At 42.9% G+C, this 18288-nt stretch overlaps 1 protein-coding gene across 1 annotated transcript in view; it reads left to right on the top strand.

Moving 5' to 3' along the window:
- Positions 1–18288, top strand: part of CHD1 (chromodomain helicase DNA binding protein 1) — a 1592763-nt gene that overhangs the window by 552403 nt on the left and 1022072 nt on the right. The window contains exon 18 of the mRNA XM_078675438.1: positions 3083–3154. Within this exon, the coding sequence (XP_078531564.1) occupies positions 3083–3154 (72 nt within the window). The remainder of the gene's footprint in view (positions 1–3082; positions 3155–18288) is intronic.

Here is an 18288-nt window from a genome sequence, read left to right as displayed (position 1 = left end):
CTGAAATATATCCACCTTCTTTATACGAATATCACTGCCTCCGTCCGAGTGGCAGACACTGTCTCCCAAACCTTTCCTATTGGGCGAGGCACCCGTCAGTGCTGTCCCCTTTATCCATATCTTTTCAGTCTCGCTATGGAGCCTCTCGCAGCTTGGGTATGGGTGGATGCACAGATCTGTGGGTTTGAGTGGTCTGGAGAGACGTCCGACCGCATAGCTTTGTATGCGGACGACGTATTATTCTTCCTTACGCGACTAAATCGATCGGGACCCAGACTGCTCCAGATCATGCAGATCTTTGGCGACACATCTGGGTTATATATGAACTCCTGTAAGTCCTACCTGTGGCCCTTGTGTAATGCGGGCCCCCTGGGCCCATGGTCCAAGGAGGTGACGGTGGTGCGTGACAGCTTCAAATATTTGGGGGGTCTACCTGTCTGCTTCACAACCCCTGTCCTGGGAAAGAAACCTAGCTCCACTCTGGGTGCAAATTAAGAAACCGACTGGCTCCTAGTCACACCGGCCACTCTCTTTGTTCAGAAGGTCCGCCATCTTCAAGATGGTCTCCCTGCCCTGTTTATTGTACCAACTCCAAAACCACCCAAACACGATACCGCCTAATCGGTTCACGGAACTAAACTCTGCTCTCTGGCACTTTTTCTGGGGGGGGCGGGGGGTGAAGGGTGGTGGGGGCTCAGCCTGAGTGGCATTAAGACATGCATTCAGTCAACCTATTGTGGCAGTTTGGCAACATCAGACGTCCGGGCGTACTATGCGGCCTCACACCTCTTCATACTATATGATAGGGGGTACGGGGATAGGTTAGACCCTGCATATGTAGTCGAGCGGTGACTGATGGGTACCTCACCCCTTCACACAATCGTTTATGCGAACTCCACCCGAAAAGCTTTGCTGCCGGCGACTGCCACAGTCTTTCAATTATGGAAACGCACACTCTGTCAGCTGGGATGGTGGGGAAGAAAAACAAAGGAGGCTCCCCTCTGCCACAGCGACCTCTTGCCGCAACTCGCTGGGCTACCTGGCTTCTCGTGTTGGGAGGCTAAAGGAATCTCCACCGTGGGGTATGTTTTTCATGTTCAGACCGTGAAGTCCTTTCTAGAATTACTGCAAGAATATACGATGCCACTGTCACAATTTTACAAATATATTCAATTCTGCCATGCTTTCTCCCCCTACCTCACACTCCAGGAAACTATACCTGATTTTAGCCCTCTTGAGGCAAAAGTATTCAGGGGAGACCTGGGGGAACAAAAGATCTAAAACATGGTAGGCCTGGCAGACAGACTTGGGCCCTTGGATGATGAGGACTGGAACGACGCGTTGGCATTCCCACGAGGTGCCGCCATAGCGACTTGACTACGATACATACAATTCAAGTACCTCCTTAGGGTATATTACACCAGGTGTCGGCTCTGGCGGGTAGGACTTATGGCCTAACCGCTCTGCTTGCGATGCCAGGCGGCTGAGGGAAGACATACATACAGTATGGCTATGTTTGTCACTCTCCAGGTTCTGGCACAGGGTTCGTTCATGTATGTCGCAGGTTCTGGGGTGGGACATCCCTTATTCCCACAGATTGACGCTTCTGCACATAACAGATGATATCGGGGTCAACATATATAAACACCACCTGCTGTTACTTGGCCTTACACTGCCCTCTCTTGGGGCTTGGAAGATGGGTCTTGATTTCTGTATGGGGTTTGAGATACCTATATTTGCTGCGCTATGTTGACCCCAGAAACATCCCAAGACCTGGAAGAGATGAGCAGACTTCTGAGGGATTTACTTAGAACCCATGCCAGATCACACAATAGATTGACATCAGCCACAACTTGCACAAGGCGGGGCGAACACGGGATCAGTGACTTAAATAACACTCTGGGGTAGACTTGACATGCATGGTATCACATAATGGTTAATGACACTTCAGTTCACTGTTAATATAATATGTTGTTATGCATATGATCCTGCTCTACATATTTGGCTACAAAAGTCTGCATCCTCATGATTACTATGTATGTGTTCCTGTGCTGATATTTGGCCTTAACAGGCATCTGTGGATGTTCACAATAAAATGTTGTTTTGAAAAAAAAGGTAAGGAATCTGCAGCTAGAAGCCTCTATCAAATGCAGTCTGCATGCAGTTTGTGTGTGGGTCGCTTAGGACCCTCTTTAGTACCCATGCCCATGGGTGCCAGGGATTTACAAAAGTGCTAAAGTTCTTGCCAATTGGGTTACAACTAAGCATTTGTCTTGTTTTTTTGGAAAGAGCACTGGGGCCTGGTCAGCTGGGACCCAGTGCTCTACCAATCACCAACCCCAGTACCAGTGAAAAAAATGTGGTGATGACCATGTCAAAAAGTGGCACTTTTCTACAGAGGAAGACCACTTTGTAGTCACAAATTTAATAAAATAAACTGGTCCTGCTTTTTACCCTGCTTCTCCCTCTATGGCCCACATTCATACTGAAAGGTTTTTGTAAGGAAAAAAGCCTTCAACTGGCCGAGGTCAGTGCTCTAAGATCCTGACACAAAGCGCCGAAAAAAGACAACTGAGGTAACTGCCATCTATAGGGTATGTGTAGGACGCTGAAGATTTTGGAATCCCTAAAGGTTCCTTTCTCGTTCTAGCATAGCTGCAGCCTAGAGAGCTAAATTTACTTGTATTTCCCCTCCATTCAAGTAAAATAAAAGGATATTTAAAAATGCTATTTTTCTTAATTCCCAGTGACGTTTCAGGACTTTGTGTAATTTTCCAGATTTTAAATTAAATTTATGGAATTTGCTATATATTCAGCTTAGGCTGCTAAATTGTGCATTTGGGCCGCATGTAATTCCTCCCCCCTCTAAAGAAAGGGGAAGCTGTTGCACATAAAGAGACTTTGGAAAATGTGCTCTGGGATCCCACACATGAGCTAGACTATTCATGGCTCCTGATTTCAATAGATTTTTTCCAGAATGAGAACTAGGATTACAGGTAAGAAACCTTTCTTTCGAAAGCATTCTCATCCTTTCTGGAATTAAATGTTGTAATGGTGCGATGTTGCTGTTCTTGCCCCACAGAGATTAGATGGTTCGATTAAAGGGGAACTGAGGAAACAAGCTCTGGATCATTTTAATGCAGAAAATTCTGAGGTAAGCACCTAACCACAAAGTTTAACATTTTGAAACTGCAATTATTGTTTCGAGGACAGTTGTTACTGAAAATAAGAAACGATCCAACTCCTCAGTGGAAACTAAGTCAACGAGTCATAGGTTGCAGATAGACAGTATAGATTCCGCCTACTTTATTCCATTACCCCTCAGTGCTGTGTTAACGAGATGTGTCTATCCTGATCGTGCTTCAGAACTTTACAGTTGTGCTCATGTGCCTTTTAAACCAGCCAATCTATGGGACATTTTGAAGTCTTTGTGGGGGAAAAAAATTAAACAAGTTGTTACTTGGATTTGCTTCAGTGGCCAGAACACCGTGCTTTATCATCATTGCTCACTTGTTTAACGATTTATTTATTGAATGTTTTTTGAGACATAGACTTAAAAGATTAATGTACTCTCCTCACTTCATTTACCATTTGGTTTCCTAAAACTCTACTTGGATTCTTTTGGGAGGGGAGTGTTAGTGGGCTGTATGGGCAAGTCTGTTTACCACTGCTGCTGTAAGGCCACCATACTATTGGACTCCAAACTGAATAGTCAAGAGACATGTTTTAGGCACTTTTTTGGAATAACGAGGTTGAGGAGTTATTGAGGGATTTGGAATCTCAGATTACAATAGGACAGATTAAATATCAGTCAATAGTTTCAAAGTTTTACTTTCTAAAAGAAAAAAAATGTTTAATAACAGTTAAGTAAAATAGTACACTTAATATAGTCTTCACAAACAAAAACCAGAAGGCCCTAACTCTTCTGCGCCCAAAAGTCCACATAGAGCCAGCATTCTGGAATGTACTTTAAAATTGTGACCTTTGATAAAGGTAAAGCTGAGGGGTTTGTTTCATTCAATTATGTTTTGTCAGATGCATTTGTGCCCCTTAGTTAAATATGGGGTTGAGTAATGAGACGTAGACAAGGAATGCCTGTGGTAACACATGTTGATCTGAATAAAGGTGTTGCTCATTACAGTGTTTCATACATTAATAAGGTGACCCCTAAAAATACCAATTAATCTAAGCCTAAATGTTTACCACCCAAACAACGTGCCAACCCAAAAGAAAGTCTTGGGTGTTTCGGGTGGAAAGGTATTCTATCACAGTTGTCCATTTGAAGGGGCGCACGGGTGCCTTATAGAACCCATAGTCAAATTAATAGCCCAACTGAACTTGAACATTTGATTTAGTTGCACCCTTACAACTAAAAAGAATATCTACCAAAAATTCTAACCCTTGGTTCAACAACAGCCTGAATGCGGAAAGAGACAACCTGAGACCAGGTTCAATGTTCAAAAACACTTTATTCGGTTAAAATCACAAAAACGCACCAACAAACAAGTTAAAAAATTTCAAAAAAGAGAGCCATAAAAAAACCATAGAAGCATGCAGTGTACAATAATCTTTAGATTCATATAAATTCATTAATGCAAATCTTAAAAACTCAGGGATTAGACATCATCTGACGTGTTCGGAATGCAATTCTCAAAAAAGTGCAACATATATTGGCCACACGGGCAAGGAATGCAATCAAGGTCAGAGTGGTAGCCATGGGGGAAACATAATACAAATTTAATCGTGCTATCCCGTAACCGAAACAAAAGGCTCCTCTCCCAGTGGCTCATTGGCAAGGTAATATAGTTAGCCAGCGGGTGTACAGAATTATCAATGGCCATGTAAGTATAAACAAGGGATTTTTTGGATTCCTTATCGAACCTTTCTGCTCTATGTAATGAATGGAGCGCATTCCTAAGCTCACTTTTGTTCACGCCCATTGCTGTGCTAGGATATGTGTAAATTCTTCCCTTATTAACACTACAGAGGCTCTGATACACCCCTGGCAGCCATGGTATGTCATTCCCTTTCGCACATCCTATTCACTGAAATCTATGCTGCCCCCGCACAAGAGGCAGAACTCTTTGAGCTGGGGTCACTAACCAGAATACAATCTGAGACTATAAGAACGAGCTTTGAAATCCTTCCCGTCCATTGATCACCTAAAACACCTACGATCGGTGAGGAACACCTATAATAAATTAAAAGTTTGGAAGCAAATTTCTTTAGAACCCAACTGGATCTAGCCAAAAACCGTTCTAAAAAACCTTTTCAATTTGTCAAATTACAATCCATCAGTCATCCCAAACCTCCTTGCAATGGGTCGGACATTCTTCCAAAATGCAATGATTTTGCTTCCTTCCCTCAGAGTGAAAAAGACAAAATTGAGGATGACCTGCAGACAGCGAGAATGATCCGTCTGATCATCCCTCATACCCTTTATCGATAATTGAGTATGGGGTTCGCACAGGGCATTCACTCAAAAACAATGCTTCTTAGCATTCATTCACATCCCTCGATGAAACCGACATCCACAACTTTCTCAAGCATTGAAATCCTCTAATCACTTCATAGATTTGTTGCCTTCCGAATATCTTAAAGGAGATCAAATCTTCCTTACTCTCTCTCTCTCTCTCTGGACAAAGATAGTTAATGCCTCGCTTCACCAAGGCACTATCACAAATTACCTTAAAGTAGGGCAGATAACTCCCATCCTAAAAAAACCATAATGCAAATGGCTTGGACCGTAACAATTTCAGGCCCATTATTACTTATTTTATTGTTTAGTTAATAAATACCATAACACATTTTCTTTACAGCGTTTGGCCAATATTAGCTTAAAACAACCAGAACTATGAAAAACAGTAAAAATAAAATTTCAATTAAATTACTTTCAATCGTGAACTTTCTTAAAACCTTAAACAAGCAATTCTTAAGTAGTATTTACAAATGTAAATGAGAAACTTCCTTCTGACTTAGTCCGCAATGCTAAAGAGACTTTATAAAATTAATTTGTTATGGGCTCGCTTGCTTTCAAATGTTTTTCATGAGCTTGCAAGAACTTTATCATTTTGCAATTCATGTGGGGGTCAGTTGGATCCAGGCACCCAATAATAGCAGTCCTGCATGTACGTATTCTCCTTTCACCAAAGGCTTTCTTAAAAAAAGTTACTCGCTCACTGTGCAGCATCTTGCAATGACATATTATATGGATAAAATCTTCCTTAACGTTCCCACAGAGATGGCATTCCTTTGACTCAATGTGCCTCCAGGATGGTTTGTTGGCTATGGCTGGAAGTTTGCCAAAGCGCACGGCCATAAGTCGTTTTTTAATGTAACCAGGAAACGTTGTGTCCAAGTAGGCCACCGGTTTAAGGGTTTTATAATTGGTGATCACAGTCCATGAGTGGGTGCGATGAGAAAAGAAACCTTTGTCTGTTAGCAACGAGTGACGTTTGGCAGCTCTATTCAGTGTCTTTTTGAATGGTATAAAAGGCAAATTTTTATTCCAGAGGTTAGAAGAACATGTTGTCTCCAGTGCACTGGTCAATAATTTATTGGCCTGTGATCTTTTTTGTGTTTCTAATTCCTGCCATAAAAATTTATTGAGGTTGTTTTCGCTGGCACTTTGCTTGATTTGATACCACACCTTTATGTAAGTATAAAGTCTACCCAGTGATTCATTCATTAGTCCGAATTCTAATCGCATTTCCTCTGGTGAAGCTGAACTGGGAAGTTGAAGCACCTTTTTATAGATTTTTGCTATTAAATTGTTAAGAATTTCGGAATCTTTTCCATGCATGGCAACGCTAGCATAAGATAAGGTGGGCAGTGCTTTGCTAGAGATAACTGTCAGGAGAGGCCTCAATGATGACCCTTCCAGCTTATTTGCCAATGAGCTAAATGCAAATATTATGGCCCCGCTCTCTGTGTCATATAGTTTTTCTGATTTTTTAAAGATAACTTATCTATGTATAATCCCAGGTATTTATAGCAGGATACTTTCTCCAGTTGATTACCTTCTAACCAGATGTTATGATTTGCCGCTCTTCGATTGGTAAGTAGCACTGTTTTTGTTTTTGGTGAGTTAAGGACCAACTTGTTTGTAAACAAGAAATCTGAAAGTACAGTTAAGAGCCTTGTCAAACCAACTTTCGTTAAGCTCAATAGCACAATGTAGTCTGCTTAGGCTAAGTGAGAAAGTTTTAGCTTACCTAGTTTCGGGGAGTGTGTATTGCCGTTATCTAGTTTTCCGGAGAGATCTGATATGAAGAGATTAAATAAATGTGGTGCCAGGACACACCCCTGTTTTAATCCGATAGTTGTATACACTTTTCTCGATAGGCTCGTACCGTCCAAACGTTTGACTTGAGTCCAGGTGTCGGAGTAGAATAATAACAAACCCTTCAGTAAACTCTCTGGTATTTCCCGTGCTTTTAACTTTGCCCACAACTGATTCCGGTCCACACTATCGAAAGCTGCTTTTAAGTCTATGAAACACAGGTGCAGGTCCTGTTTCTCACGCTGACATTTTCAGCAACCATTACTATGGACAGGATGTTAGAAGTATTTCCTATCCCTTCTCTAAATCCTGTTTGATTGATTGGAATCAGGTTTCTTTCCCCGGACCAGTTTACCAGGTCTTTCAGAAGTAGTGATGCAAAGTATTTAGCTTCAACGTCCAGCAATGCAATTAATCGGTAATTAAGTGGATTTGTTCTTTCTCCACCTTTTATAAATGGGCATTATTAATGAGCCTTGCCAGCTATCCGGTACTTGGTTGTTAATCTGTATATCGGCAAAAAGGTTCTCAAGAGGAGAGCTACAGTATTCTGATGCGTGTTTGTAAATCGCTTGGGGAATGCCATTCGGCCCTGGAGCTCCATTGCTTTTACCCTTTTTGATTATTTTTGCTATCTCCTCTGCTGAATAGATGACATGATTTACTACTGGCATGGATGTTTTGCGTAGGTCTGTTGTTAAGGACTGACGGTGACTTTCTTCGTCTGAGTTCCTTTTTATCAGATTTTCCGATATTAATTGTTTCCTTGGAGCTTTTGATAAATTTTCTTTACATTTTTCCGAAAGGAAGCTGACCCATTCCGTTTCCTGCACAGTCGATGTTACGGTATTTCGGGGTCTAGTCAATTGATTTATTGTCTTCCAGAATGTATTTGAGTTTGGATGCTTAATACTAAATAGCAATTTAGCCCAAAAACTCTCGGTTTTCCTTTTTTTGAATTCCCAGATCTTCTTTTTGTACTCTTTTCTTTGTTGGAGAAATGTCTCCAGTGGTAGACCTTCTATGTTATTTAATTGTAACTTCTTTTGTGATCTTCGTAAGGCCCTTCTTAAATCTTGCACCTCTTTCGGGAGTTTGCTGTTTGGACCGGGTCTTTTGTCCTTCATTTTCGAGACTTTCATTTTTATTTTTACTTTATCTAAGAAGAGTGACCAAGCTTGGATCTTATTTATTGACGCGTTTCCTAATTCGGCCAGGATATCCTTTATTATTGAAAACCACTCAATTTTATTTGTGTTTGTCCAATTAATACGTGTTTGATTGATTGTGTCTAGTTTGCCCTCCAGTATGAGAGATGGTTGAAATCTTTTCCTGCAAAAATTAAGTTTGATGTGTTGAAACGCATGATCACTCAAGGGGTTGTAATCTATATAAAAACTGACTAGTAATGGAATTAGCGAAAGGCTTACAATTGTAAAGTCAAGTGTTGATTGGGCCCGCGGGCCGTAATATGTTTTTTTTGGCGGACGGTCTTCGTCTGTCCTTCCGTTAAGCACTCTCATACCTTGGTACTCAAGATCTATCACTAGTTGCTGGCCGAGTCCATCCTTTTGAGTTCTTGCCCCAACTTGAGACTGCTGTGGGACACACCAATACATATTATCTGCTGTCAGTATTTCATTATCTTCCGGCGAAAATATCTGGTTTCAATTGTAGTCTCCAGTCGCTATTATATTCCATGAAGGCTCCGTGCTGCGCAGGTCTGTAATTACTTTGCTTAGGAGGGCATTTTTTATCTTTTTGTCTTGGAGCTTTGGTTGTGTATAATAATTAATCAAGTTTGTTGTGCTTTTTTTAGTTATGTTTTGTTCCGAGAATTTAATTCGTTGTATACTGGGGTCTGGAGATTTAGGCTGTTCCGTTTTGATTATTAAGGCTATGGATACGTAGACTGTTAGGCCGCCTATTGCCCGACCGTAGTACTTGCATTTTTCTGCTGCTACGGAGTAGTGGACGTAGCCTGCTATCGGGATATCTTCTTTCAGCCACGTGTCTTGTAGGGCAACTACATCGCAATTAGCCCACTCTTTTAAAGCCACTCCCTCCTCTCGCAATTTTTTTACCCCAGCTATGTTCCATGATAGTAAATGAATACCGTCGGTTTCTGTGTGTGTCACCCTTTCGCTCTTTGGTCAGTTTTTCCTCTTATCATTTAACACGCTGGGAAGCCAATTCCATTGATCCTTTGTTGGAATGGACTCCCCTACCCTTTCTTCATCTACTCCTGCCGAGGAAATAGCGGTAACACTTCTGCCTTTAGCATTATGTAAAATTGAATAGACTTGATTATGAGATGCCCGCTTATCTAAATTTCTGTTAGTTTGCTGTCCGTAATGTTTTTTCAAGGGAAACGGATAACGTGGAGTACTGGGCACTGATATTTGTATGCCCCATGTTAGAAATTGGTCCGATCTTCTTAATATAGTTTGCACTATCCCTGGCGTTTTCCAGGTAGTTAATGTTTGTTCCTTTGTATCCACATTGTTACTCTTAAGAAATTGTACTGTTACTAGATCTATTGATTGAATGTCTCTTAAATCCTTAATTTCAGCCATAAGTTTCAAGATATTACTCCTATTCAAAGTGTCATGACAACCCTGCGTCTCGTATTCCAGTGTCCATATTATTTGATGATGTGTATCGTCAGGCTTTGGAGAACGCCTCATTATGTCCTCATGATCGTGATAGTTAAGTTGTAAGTTTTCCTGATTTGATATACAGAAGCTTAACTTGCCTTGATTCAAATTACATTGTTTTCCTGATGTACCTATTGATGTTTGACGTTGAGGTACTTCTACGGGATCTTGATCTCCCATTTCTTTCACAATCTGTGTTGATGAGGCCATCTTTATCTTATCATCTGCATTAATGCGATGTTCCATGTGTGTTTGGGCGATTCCACAATCTGATTCCTCGATTGTAGGTGGTTCCCAAGCTGGTTTATGTACGATCGCCTGGATTTATGGCTTTAGTATAGTTATTTTCTCAGTTGTTTTTGGGTGCCCCTCTGCCATACCCTGAAGTTGTATGATCTTCTGGGTTTCTATTGACTGCATATTTTCTTCAATACAGGAATGACTGGGTTTTTCATCTGCCCGATTTGTGGTTCGTATATTATTTTCAGCGAATCCTGTCGTGGTTATTGATTTGCGGGTTGACGCCTCTTTCTGCTTATCATTCGTCGTGTGTGAGGAACAAACCTCACTTTCTAATGTTAATGAGCCCTTGGGTTATTTTTTTAAAATCTGAATTATGTCGATAATCTGTTCATCTCTTCCTACGGTAAGAGAGGCTAAGATATTTAGATTTACTTCCTGACTAGTTTCGCTGGTGGAATCCTCGTTTGGTCTTCCTGCTTTAGATTTAGAAAAAATAGGGTATAATCTGTTACCAGGCTCGGACTCTGAGACAAATTTTGTTTTCCTTGCTTTTCTTTCTTTATTTCTTTGTCTCCTGGATTGTGTCGGCTTTGTTTCTTGTAGATCATTTGCATCGTTTACTATTTCGTTTATATTATCCTTTCTTTCAACATTTCCTTGTTTAGTGATTTGAACTTCATTGTTTTGCTCTGAGCTAAGGTAAGCTTCGGTTTGAGGTTGCGGCTTAATTATAGAGGCTCTGAATTGTTCTATGTCAGGTGCTGGGTTAATGAAACGTTTATTCAAGGTAAGGATCTGTTCTAGCATTGATGGTAATAAGCTCAATTTATCTAAAATTGGTCCACAGGTACAGTCTGGTTCCGGAGGGGGATTAATTGATTTTGCCTTTTTGATTAAATTATTTAGATTGTCCAGTTTCGTGTTTATCCAAGCTATGTATGATGCAATTACATTCATTAAGTCAATTTGTATGTCCAATTTATCTGATTGCATTATTAACGTTGTTGTTGATGTTTGCAAATGCTTGTAATAATGGAGTAACAAAATCCGGTTGCCCTTTAGTGTTGTGGGAATTTGCCTTATCTTCGTTTTTTGATATCTGGTGGCGTCTTTCGTCTTGTAATGTTGACGTATTTACTCTGACGTCTGTTGGCCTGTATTGACTATTATTGTGACATATGCTGGATAATTTATTATCCGTCTCTTCGCTTCCTGTTTCTTCCTCTGGTGTAGCCTCTTAGTATGCTGTTTTATTGACGGCCAAAGACTCATCCGCTTTGTCTAGCATATTGCATGAATTATGCCAAAGGTGAGCAAGATTCTCAATGCTAGAATGTATAGATTGTGTAGCATTTGATTGATCATTCCTTAATGCTTCCCAATTGGGACTCGTTATGGTCTCCAATGTAATCTCACTAGTTAATGTGCTGTGTCCCTTATTTGTTCTTGAGGTTGATGGATGCACTTTCTGCACTGTTATATTTTTTAAGTCCTCTGGGACCATATATACTGTTGCTAGAGTGATAAGGCTATTTTGTGTTAGAATTTCCTCGTTTTTTTTTTGTTGTTATCTATATCTTCCAGTTGTTCTGTCCTTTTAAGCAAGTTACATTTTTCACTAAGAGGTTGGTTTGATCTTTCAAGAGATGTCATTTGGGTTTCATCTGCCCTCCTCTGATCATTCCCTGCTAGATGATTCAAGGGAGCCAAAGGAGTCATCAAACCTGGAACGTCCCCGGTTAAAGCAAAAAGAGAAGATCCAGGATCCTTTAGGAATTGAAATCGTAAATTCTGTGTGTTTTTTTTATTTGAATACACTTTTTCAAATAAAGAGGCTATTGGTGAGATTAATGGGCTTTTTAAAGTGTCACTTGCCTCATTTGCACTTGTTTTTTCAATTTTTCTCAGTTTAGTCAGTCCCTTTAAGGCCGCTGCCTTCTCTTTCGGGGCCTTCCTCACTCTGCCCGACCACATAGTTGCTCTAGCTCTGACTTTGGCACTGACATCTCCAACATTCCCACCCTGCGAAGCTCCTACAGAAGTGTGTTGAGGTTCAACTTTGCAACCAAATAGATCAATTTCAACTTCTAGGCCAATTCCAATCTGGCTTCCGTCAAGGCCACAGCACTGAATCAGCCCTCAATTGTTGATGACGTTCTGTAGATGCTGGATGAAAATTAAGCTTGCCTTCTCTTCCTCCTTGACCTATCTTCTGCGTTTCATATTGTTAAACACAACAGTTTACTAGATGTACTTGAACATAGGATGGGGCTGTTAGGAACCATATTAGACTGGTTCACTTCATTCCTCCACACCAGATCCAAAAGAGTTCAGGTGAATCAATCTCTTTCTTTTGCTACATCTGTCACACTAGGTCTTCCAGAAGGGCCATTTCTTTCACCTACTCTCTTCAACCTCTTCATGGAGCCTCTAGCAGATTTCTTGAAAGCCTCCAACATTCAATATCACAATTTATCGCAGACAACACCCAACTGTATTTGAAAATCTCCTCCTCAGATAACATCAACACCCAACTGTATTTGAAAATCTCCTCCTCAGATAACATCAGATCCTTCAATGTAACTCTACAAAATACTCAAACCTGGCAGGCACTTAACCATCTCAAACTAAATGCTATCAAAACAGAATTCCTTCTCATCACCCCACCTAATCCCAAGATTGATTTATTGATGAAGCATATAACTGCCCTCAACTGCTCTCCTTACATTATTGATTCTGCTAAATCTCTGTGAATAACATTAGACAAGTACTTGAACATGCAGGAGCATATCACTGCTGCCACCAAAGGAGCAAACTAGCAAATGAACATTCTAAGGAAATTAAAACCTTTCCTCCCTCATAACCACTTCAAATCAGCGGCAGTTGCGGCTCCTCCGCAATGGCGTAGGAAGGTTACCCCACTGCCTGGCTCAGAGCCAGTAAATTAAAAATACAACGAGCATTGTTTTAGTTTTCATTTGCTGGCTCTGAGCCAGCTTGTGCAGGGAGGGGCGGGCCCGGGCACGGGAGGAGGAGTGCTATGTTTACTCCTTAAGTGTGCAATGTGTTTTACTGGCTGTCTCAGGCTGACCAAAACACAGATGCGCACTTAGGTTTCTCCAGCCCGGCTGCATTAAACAGCAGGACTGCAGACACCCCCACAGACTCCCTGGCCTAAGCGGAGCTTCTTTACAGCCCGCTCAGGCCAATCCCGAGCTGCTCAGGAGAGCAGCACAGGGATTGGATGGGGGTCTGTCCCAGGGGCTGCCGGGGCTGCCGGGACCAGGAAAAGAAAAGGAAGTGAGATGCGGTAGGCGGAGAGTGGCTTCAGGTAAGTTTTTTTATGTTTATATATTCTACCAGCCCCGCACACTTCCCCCCCTGCGCTCCTCCTTCCCCCTCACCCCGCGTTCCCTCACCCTTTGATTGTGGTGGTTGCCAATGATTAGCGGTCCAAGCGTTCATCATTCTAAGATTGGATCATGGAAGTGCAACTATTTTGGGTTCCCTAGATCCAGACTCGTGCCTTGCAGGGCCTCGCTTAACGTTGCTGCCAGACTCGTCACTGGAACTAAAATAAACAAACACATCTCCCCAGATCTAAAATGCCTGAACTGGCTACCTGATGAGGCAAGAATACAACTAAAGCTTGTTTGCATGACTCACAAAGCCATACACTACAACAGACCAAAATACCTGTCACAAAAATTAGAACTATGTGGTAGAGACAAATGTTCTTGAAGTAACAGCTCCCTTCTACTAAAACCACAGATGTTCCAGAAAAAGAAATCTTTCTTCTCAGGTATTACCCTGAACATTTGGATCTCCCTACCACCTAAAATCAGACTGATAGCTTCTTTTGCATCCTTCAAACAAGCATTTGCAATGTAATAGGTCTCGCATTTGCAAAAGTTTAAGCTTTATCCGTTTTGATAATTAATATACAAATGAAAGGCATTGTCATTTACAATGCCAATAGCTCAAACTCTTGTAAATTCGAGTCCTATTGCATTTCAAAGAACCAACAGCCATTGTCCCTTGCTGCTTGGAAAGTGAAAGCGGATATGGTGTGCTGTATGTTGCAGGAACGATTCAGAAAGGGGGTGGTGATGGACAGAGCATCTGAGTTAAACAGAACACTCATACCCAGTCAAAAGATCAGGGCTTGATCCATCACCGTTTTTTAGCTCACTGCACCATCCCAGTTCAGAGCCTGGCTATATGCAAATTAGTCTGACCCTGGCCCAGTGTATCATGGGAACAGGGCAGACCAAACTACCAAGCCAATTCTTTACTGGAAAGAAAACAAGCTTCTGGGGACCGGTTTCTGGCATTACAGCCGTCTTCGTCCCGGCTTGCTTGAATCCTGATGGTGCAGTGAGCAAGGGACTCACATCTGAGCATACCCTGCCACTCCTATAGTGGCCAAAACGATTCAGAAAGGGGGTGGTGATGGACAGAGCATCTGAGTTAAACAGAACACTCATACCCAGTCAAAAGATCAGGGCTTGATCCATCACCGTTTTTTAGCTCACTGCACCATCCCAGTTCAGAACCTGGCTATATGCAAATTAGTCTGACCCTGGCCCAGTGCATCATGGGAACAGGGCAGACCAAACTACCAAGCCAATTCTTTACTGGAAAGAAAACAAGCTTCCGGGGACCGGTTTCTGGCATTACAGCCGTCTTCGGCCCGGCTTGCTTGAAGCCTGATGGTGCAGTGAGGAAGGGACTCACATCTGAGCATACCCTGCCACTCCTGTAGTGGCCAAAACGATTCAGAAAGGGGGTGGTGATGGACAGAGCATCTGAGTTAAACAGAACACTCATACCCAGTCAAAAGATCAGGGCTTGATCCATCACCGTTTTTTAGCTCACTGCACCATCCCAGTTAAGAACCTGGCTATATGCAAATTAGTTTGACCCTGGCCCAGTGCATCATGGGAACAGGGCAGACCAAACTACCAAGCCAATTCTTTACTGGAAAGAAAACAAGCTTCCGGGGGCCGGTTTCTGGCATTACAGCCGTCTTCGGCCCGGCTTGCTTGAATCCTGATGGTGCAGTGAGCAAGGGACTCACATCTGAGCATACCCTGCCACTCCTATAGTGGCCAAAACGATTCAGAAAGGGGGTGGTGATGGACAGAGCATCTGAGTTAAACAGAACACTCATACCCAGTCAAAAGATCAGGGCTTTTCTGAATCGTTTTTGGCCACCATAGGTGTGGCAGGGTATACTCAGACATGAGTCCCTTGCTCACTGCTCCATCAGGATTCAAGCAAGCCGGGCCGACGACGGCTGAAATGCCAGAAACCGGTCCCCGGAAGCTTGTTTCCTTTCCAGTTAAGAATTCGCTTGGTAGTTTGGTCTGCCCTGTTCCCATGATGCACTGGGCCAGGGTCAGACTAATTTGCATATAGCCAGGTTCTGAGCTGGGATGGGGCAGTGAGCTAAATAACGGTGATGGATCAAGCCCTGATCTTTGGACTGGGTAAGAGTGGTCTGCTTAATTCAGACACTCTGTTCATCACCACCCCCTTTTCTGAATCGTTTTTGGCCACTATAGGTGTGGCAGGGTATACTCAGACATGAGTCCCTTGCTCACTGCTCCATCAGGATTCAAGCAAGCCGGGCCGACGACGGCTGAAATGCCAGAAACCGGTCCCCGGAAGCTTGTTTCCTTTCCAGTTAAGAATTGGCTTGGTAGTTTGGTCTGCCCTGTTCCCATGATGCACTGGGCCAGGGTCAGACTAATTTGCATATAGCCAGGTTCTGAGCTGGGATGGGGCAGTGAGCTAAATAACGGTGATGGATCAAGCCCTGATCTTTGGACTGGGTAAGAGTGGTCTGCTTAATTCAGACACTCTGTTCATCACCACCCCCTTTTCTGAATCGTATGTTGCAGGAAAGCATGTTGTGCCTGCAGTAGGTGAAATTCATTAAAGAACATGGCGCTTGCAGACTAAATAAGACTTACATTGTAACAAATGAAGTAAAAGGGCCAGTCCTCATGGGAGGTTACAAATGAAGAAGGCGGTACTAAGGAGAGACTAAAAAGCCTATTAACGAATCATAAGCCAACATTTAGGAAGGAAAATGACACAAGCAAATGACAAATATGGGCGGAGAGTGGGCGGGCGTGAGAAAGTGCCCTTTTTCTTGCATGCTATGCTCCCACTTTTTGCTGAATTGCTGATGTTCTTTGACTGAGTGTGCCCTGGGCTCCTGCTAACCAGGTACCCAGGGCCTATGTTCCTTTGCTAAAACTGCATTGAAGCCTAAACCCAATTGGCATCTCTGGCCACAAGTCAGCCCCTGGTAAATAGCACCACAGGTACCCAGGGCACTGTGACCAGAGAAGGCCTCCAAGGGCTGCAGCACTTATTGTGCCACCCTTGGAGGCCCTCTACCCTGTGTGAGAAAGTGGCTCTATATATATATTGGACTAGAAGGAAGTACAGTGTGTATAGAGTCCACCAACCCCAGAGGTTAAAGTCAGAACTGACCTTACTCTCCAAAGTGGTAGCTTGGTCGAGCAGTAACGCAGTACCAGAGGACAGTGTAAAGCATTTGATGTACCCACTCAGTCAGCAAAAGGGTTCACACACTCAAGGACTGAACTCCAGGCCAATTGTTTGTATATCCAAAGATATGGTTCTTTTATTTTTAGAACCAACTGTTATAAAAATATACTTTTCACTTTACGAGTACTCATGTATATATTTTGTAGAGGAGCAACAAGTTTGTACACAAAATAATCACAGGTTAGCTAATAGCAATACAGTTCTGAAACACACTCTAGCATTGAGCTCAATGGGTTTTCATAGGAAAGTACAGTTGATTACTTTATGGATTACTTTGGTAGTTCCAGGACTAGATTTTGGATTCAGTCCTGGGGTCTAAGCTGAAACCAGATTAGAAAAAACGTTTTAGTTACAGTGATAATTTTTCCTGAATATAAAGCCGTTTTAAAAGTTCACATTTAGAAACTTTTCGAGGTGATTCTCACAATGTTATTCAATTGGGGGAAATTCAGGTTACAGGTAAAGTACGATCGCGTTACTTTTGTAACCCAGCACTAGTCTCCTAGGGCCAGCACTGGGGGCTTAACTCAAAACAGGTAGGTAATTGCGTTTCAGTGTTTCGTACGATTTTTAAAGAATATTTGCAGTTTTCAAAAGTAGACGGAAGAAATTTCATAGAAAAGCAGACAATGGGTTCCTATGGAGAAAATACAGGTTACTAGTAAACCCGCTAGGGATTACTTTTGTGGTTCAGTACTGGGCTGAAAGGTACAATACTGGTTTCTCTCCTGATCACAGGTGAGTATTTTCGAATTCGGACTTTGGCTGATTTTATAGGAATATTTTCAGTTTTCAAAACTTCACACTTAAATAATTTTCGAGTCAAAAATGGGTCAATGTTATCCAATGGCAGGTAAGTGAATTACCGGTCTCCAGGTGAGTACTTGGTTGGTGAAGTTAGGGTTCTGGGCATAGACTCAGGGGTCCCCCAGGGTCAGGTGAGTACAGTTAGTTCAGTCACAGCGGCACAGGGGCGGCCGGGTGCGGAGGTAGGTAGGCCCAATGTTATCCAATGAGGGAAAGGGGCCCTTCGGTTGGTGGCTGCTGGCTAGCAGGCCATGCGGTTCTGGGAGCTGGGCTCCTGGTCACTTGCTCTGGGCAAGGGGGGAAGTAGGATAGGGCAAAGAGGTCACAGCCAGCGGCACTCGGGCGGCTGGGTGCAGGGTGCTTTTGAGCCGTCGGGCGCTCAATGTTATCCAATGAGGATCTTGAAAAAGGAACAAAGGCTGCAGGCTCGGGGACGGTGACTCTCCAGGGGCGACCAGTACTTCGAGAGGTAAGTTGGGATGTTGGAGCACAGGTAGGTACCCCAAAGGGAGGCACAGGGGGCTTTAAGGCGCCGGGTGCAGGGGTGTCTTTGGGTGTCGGAAAAGCTTACCCTCGGCTGGTCCCGGTTGGGGTGGCCCCTGGTTCTGAGTCTGCAGGCGTCGGCTGGTTCGTCGAGGAGGGTCTTTGGGCACTGGACTTTGGGTACCAGTCGCCGGGGGACGTCCTCGTGGTCTTGGTTCGGGTTGGCCCGGC

This window comes from Lissotriton helveticus, chromosome 2_1 (genome assembly GCF_964261635.1).
Source record: "Lissotriton helveticus chromosome 2_1, aLisHel1.1, whole genome shotgun sequence".
NCBI classification, from domain to species: domain Eukaryota; kingdom Metazoa; phylum Chordata; class Amphibia; order Caudata; family Salamandridae; genus Lissotriton; species Lissotriton helveticus.
This window is presented reverse-complemented; position numbering and strand designations above follow the sequence as displayed.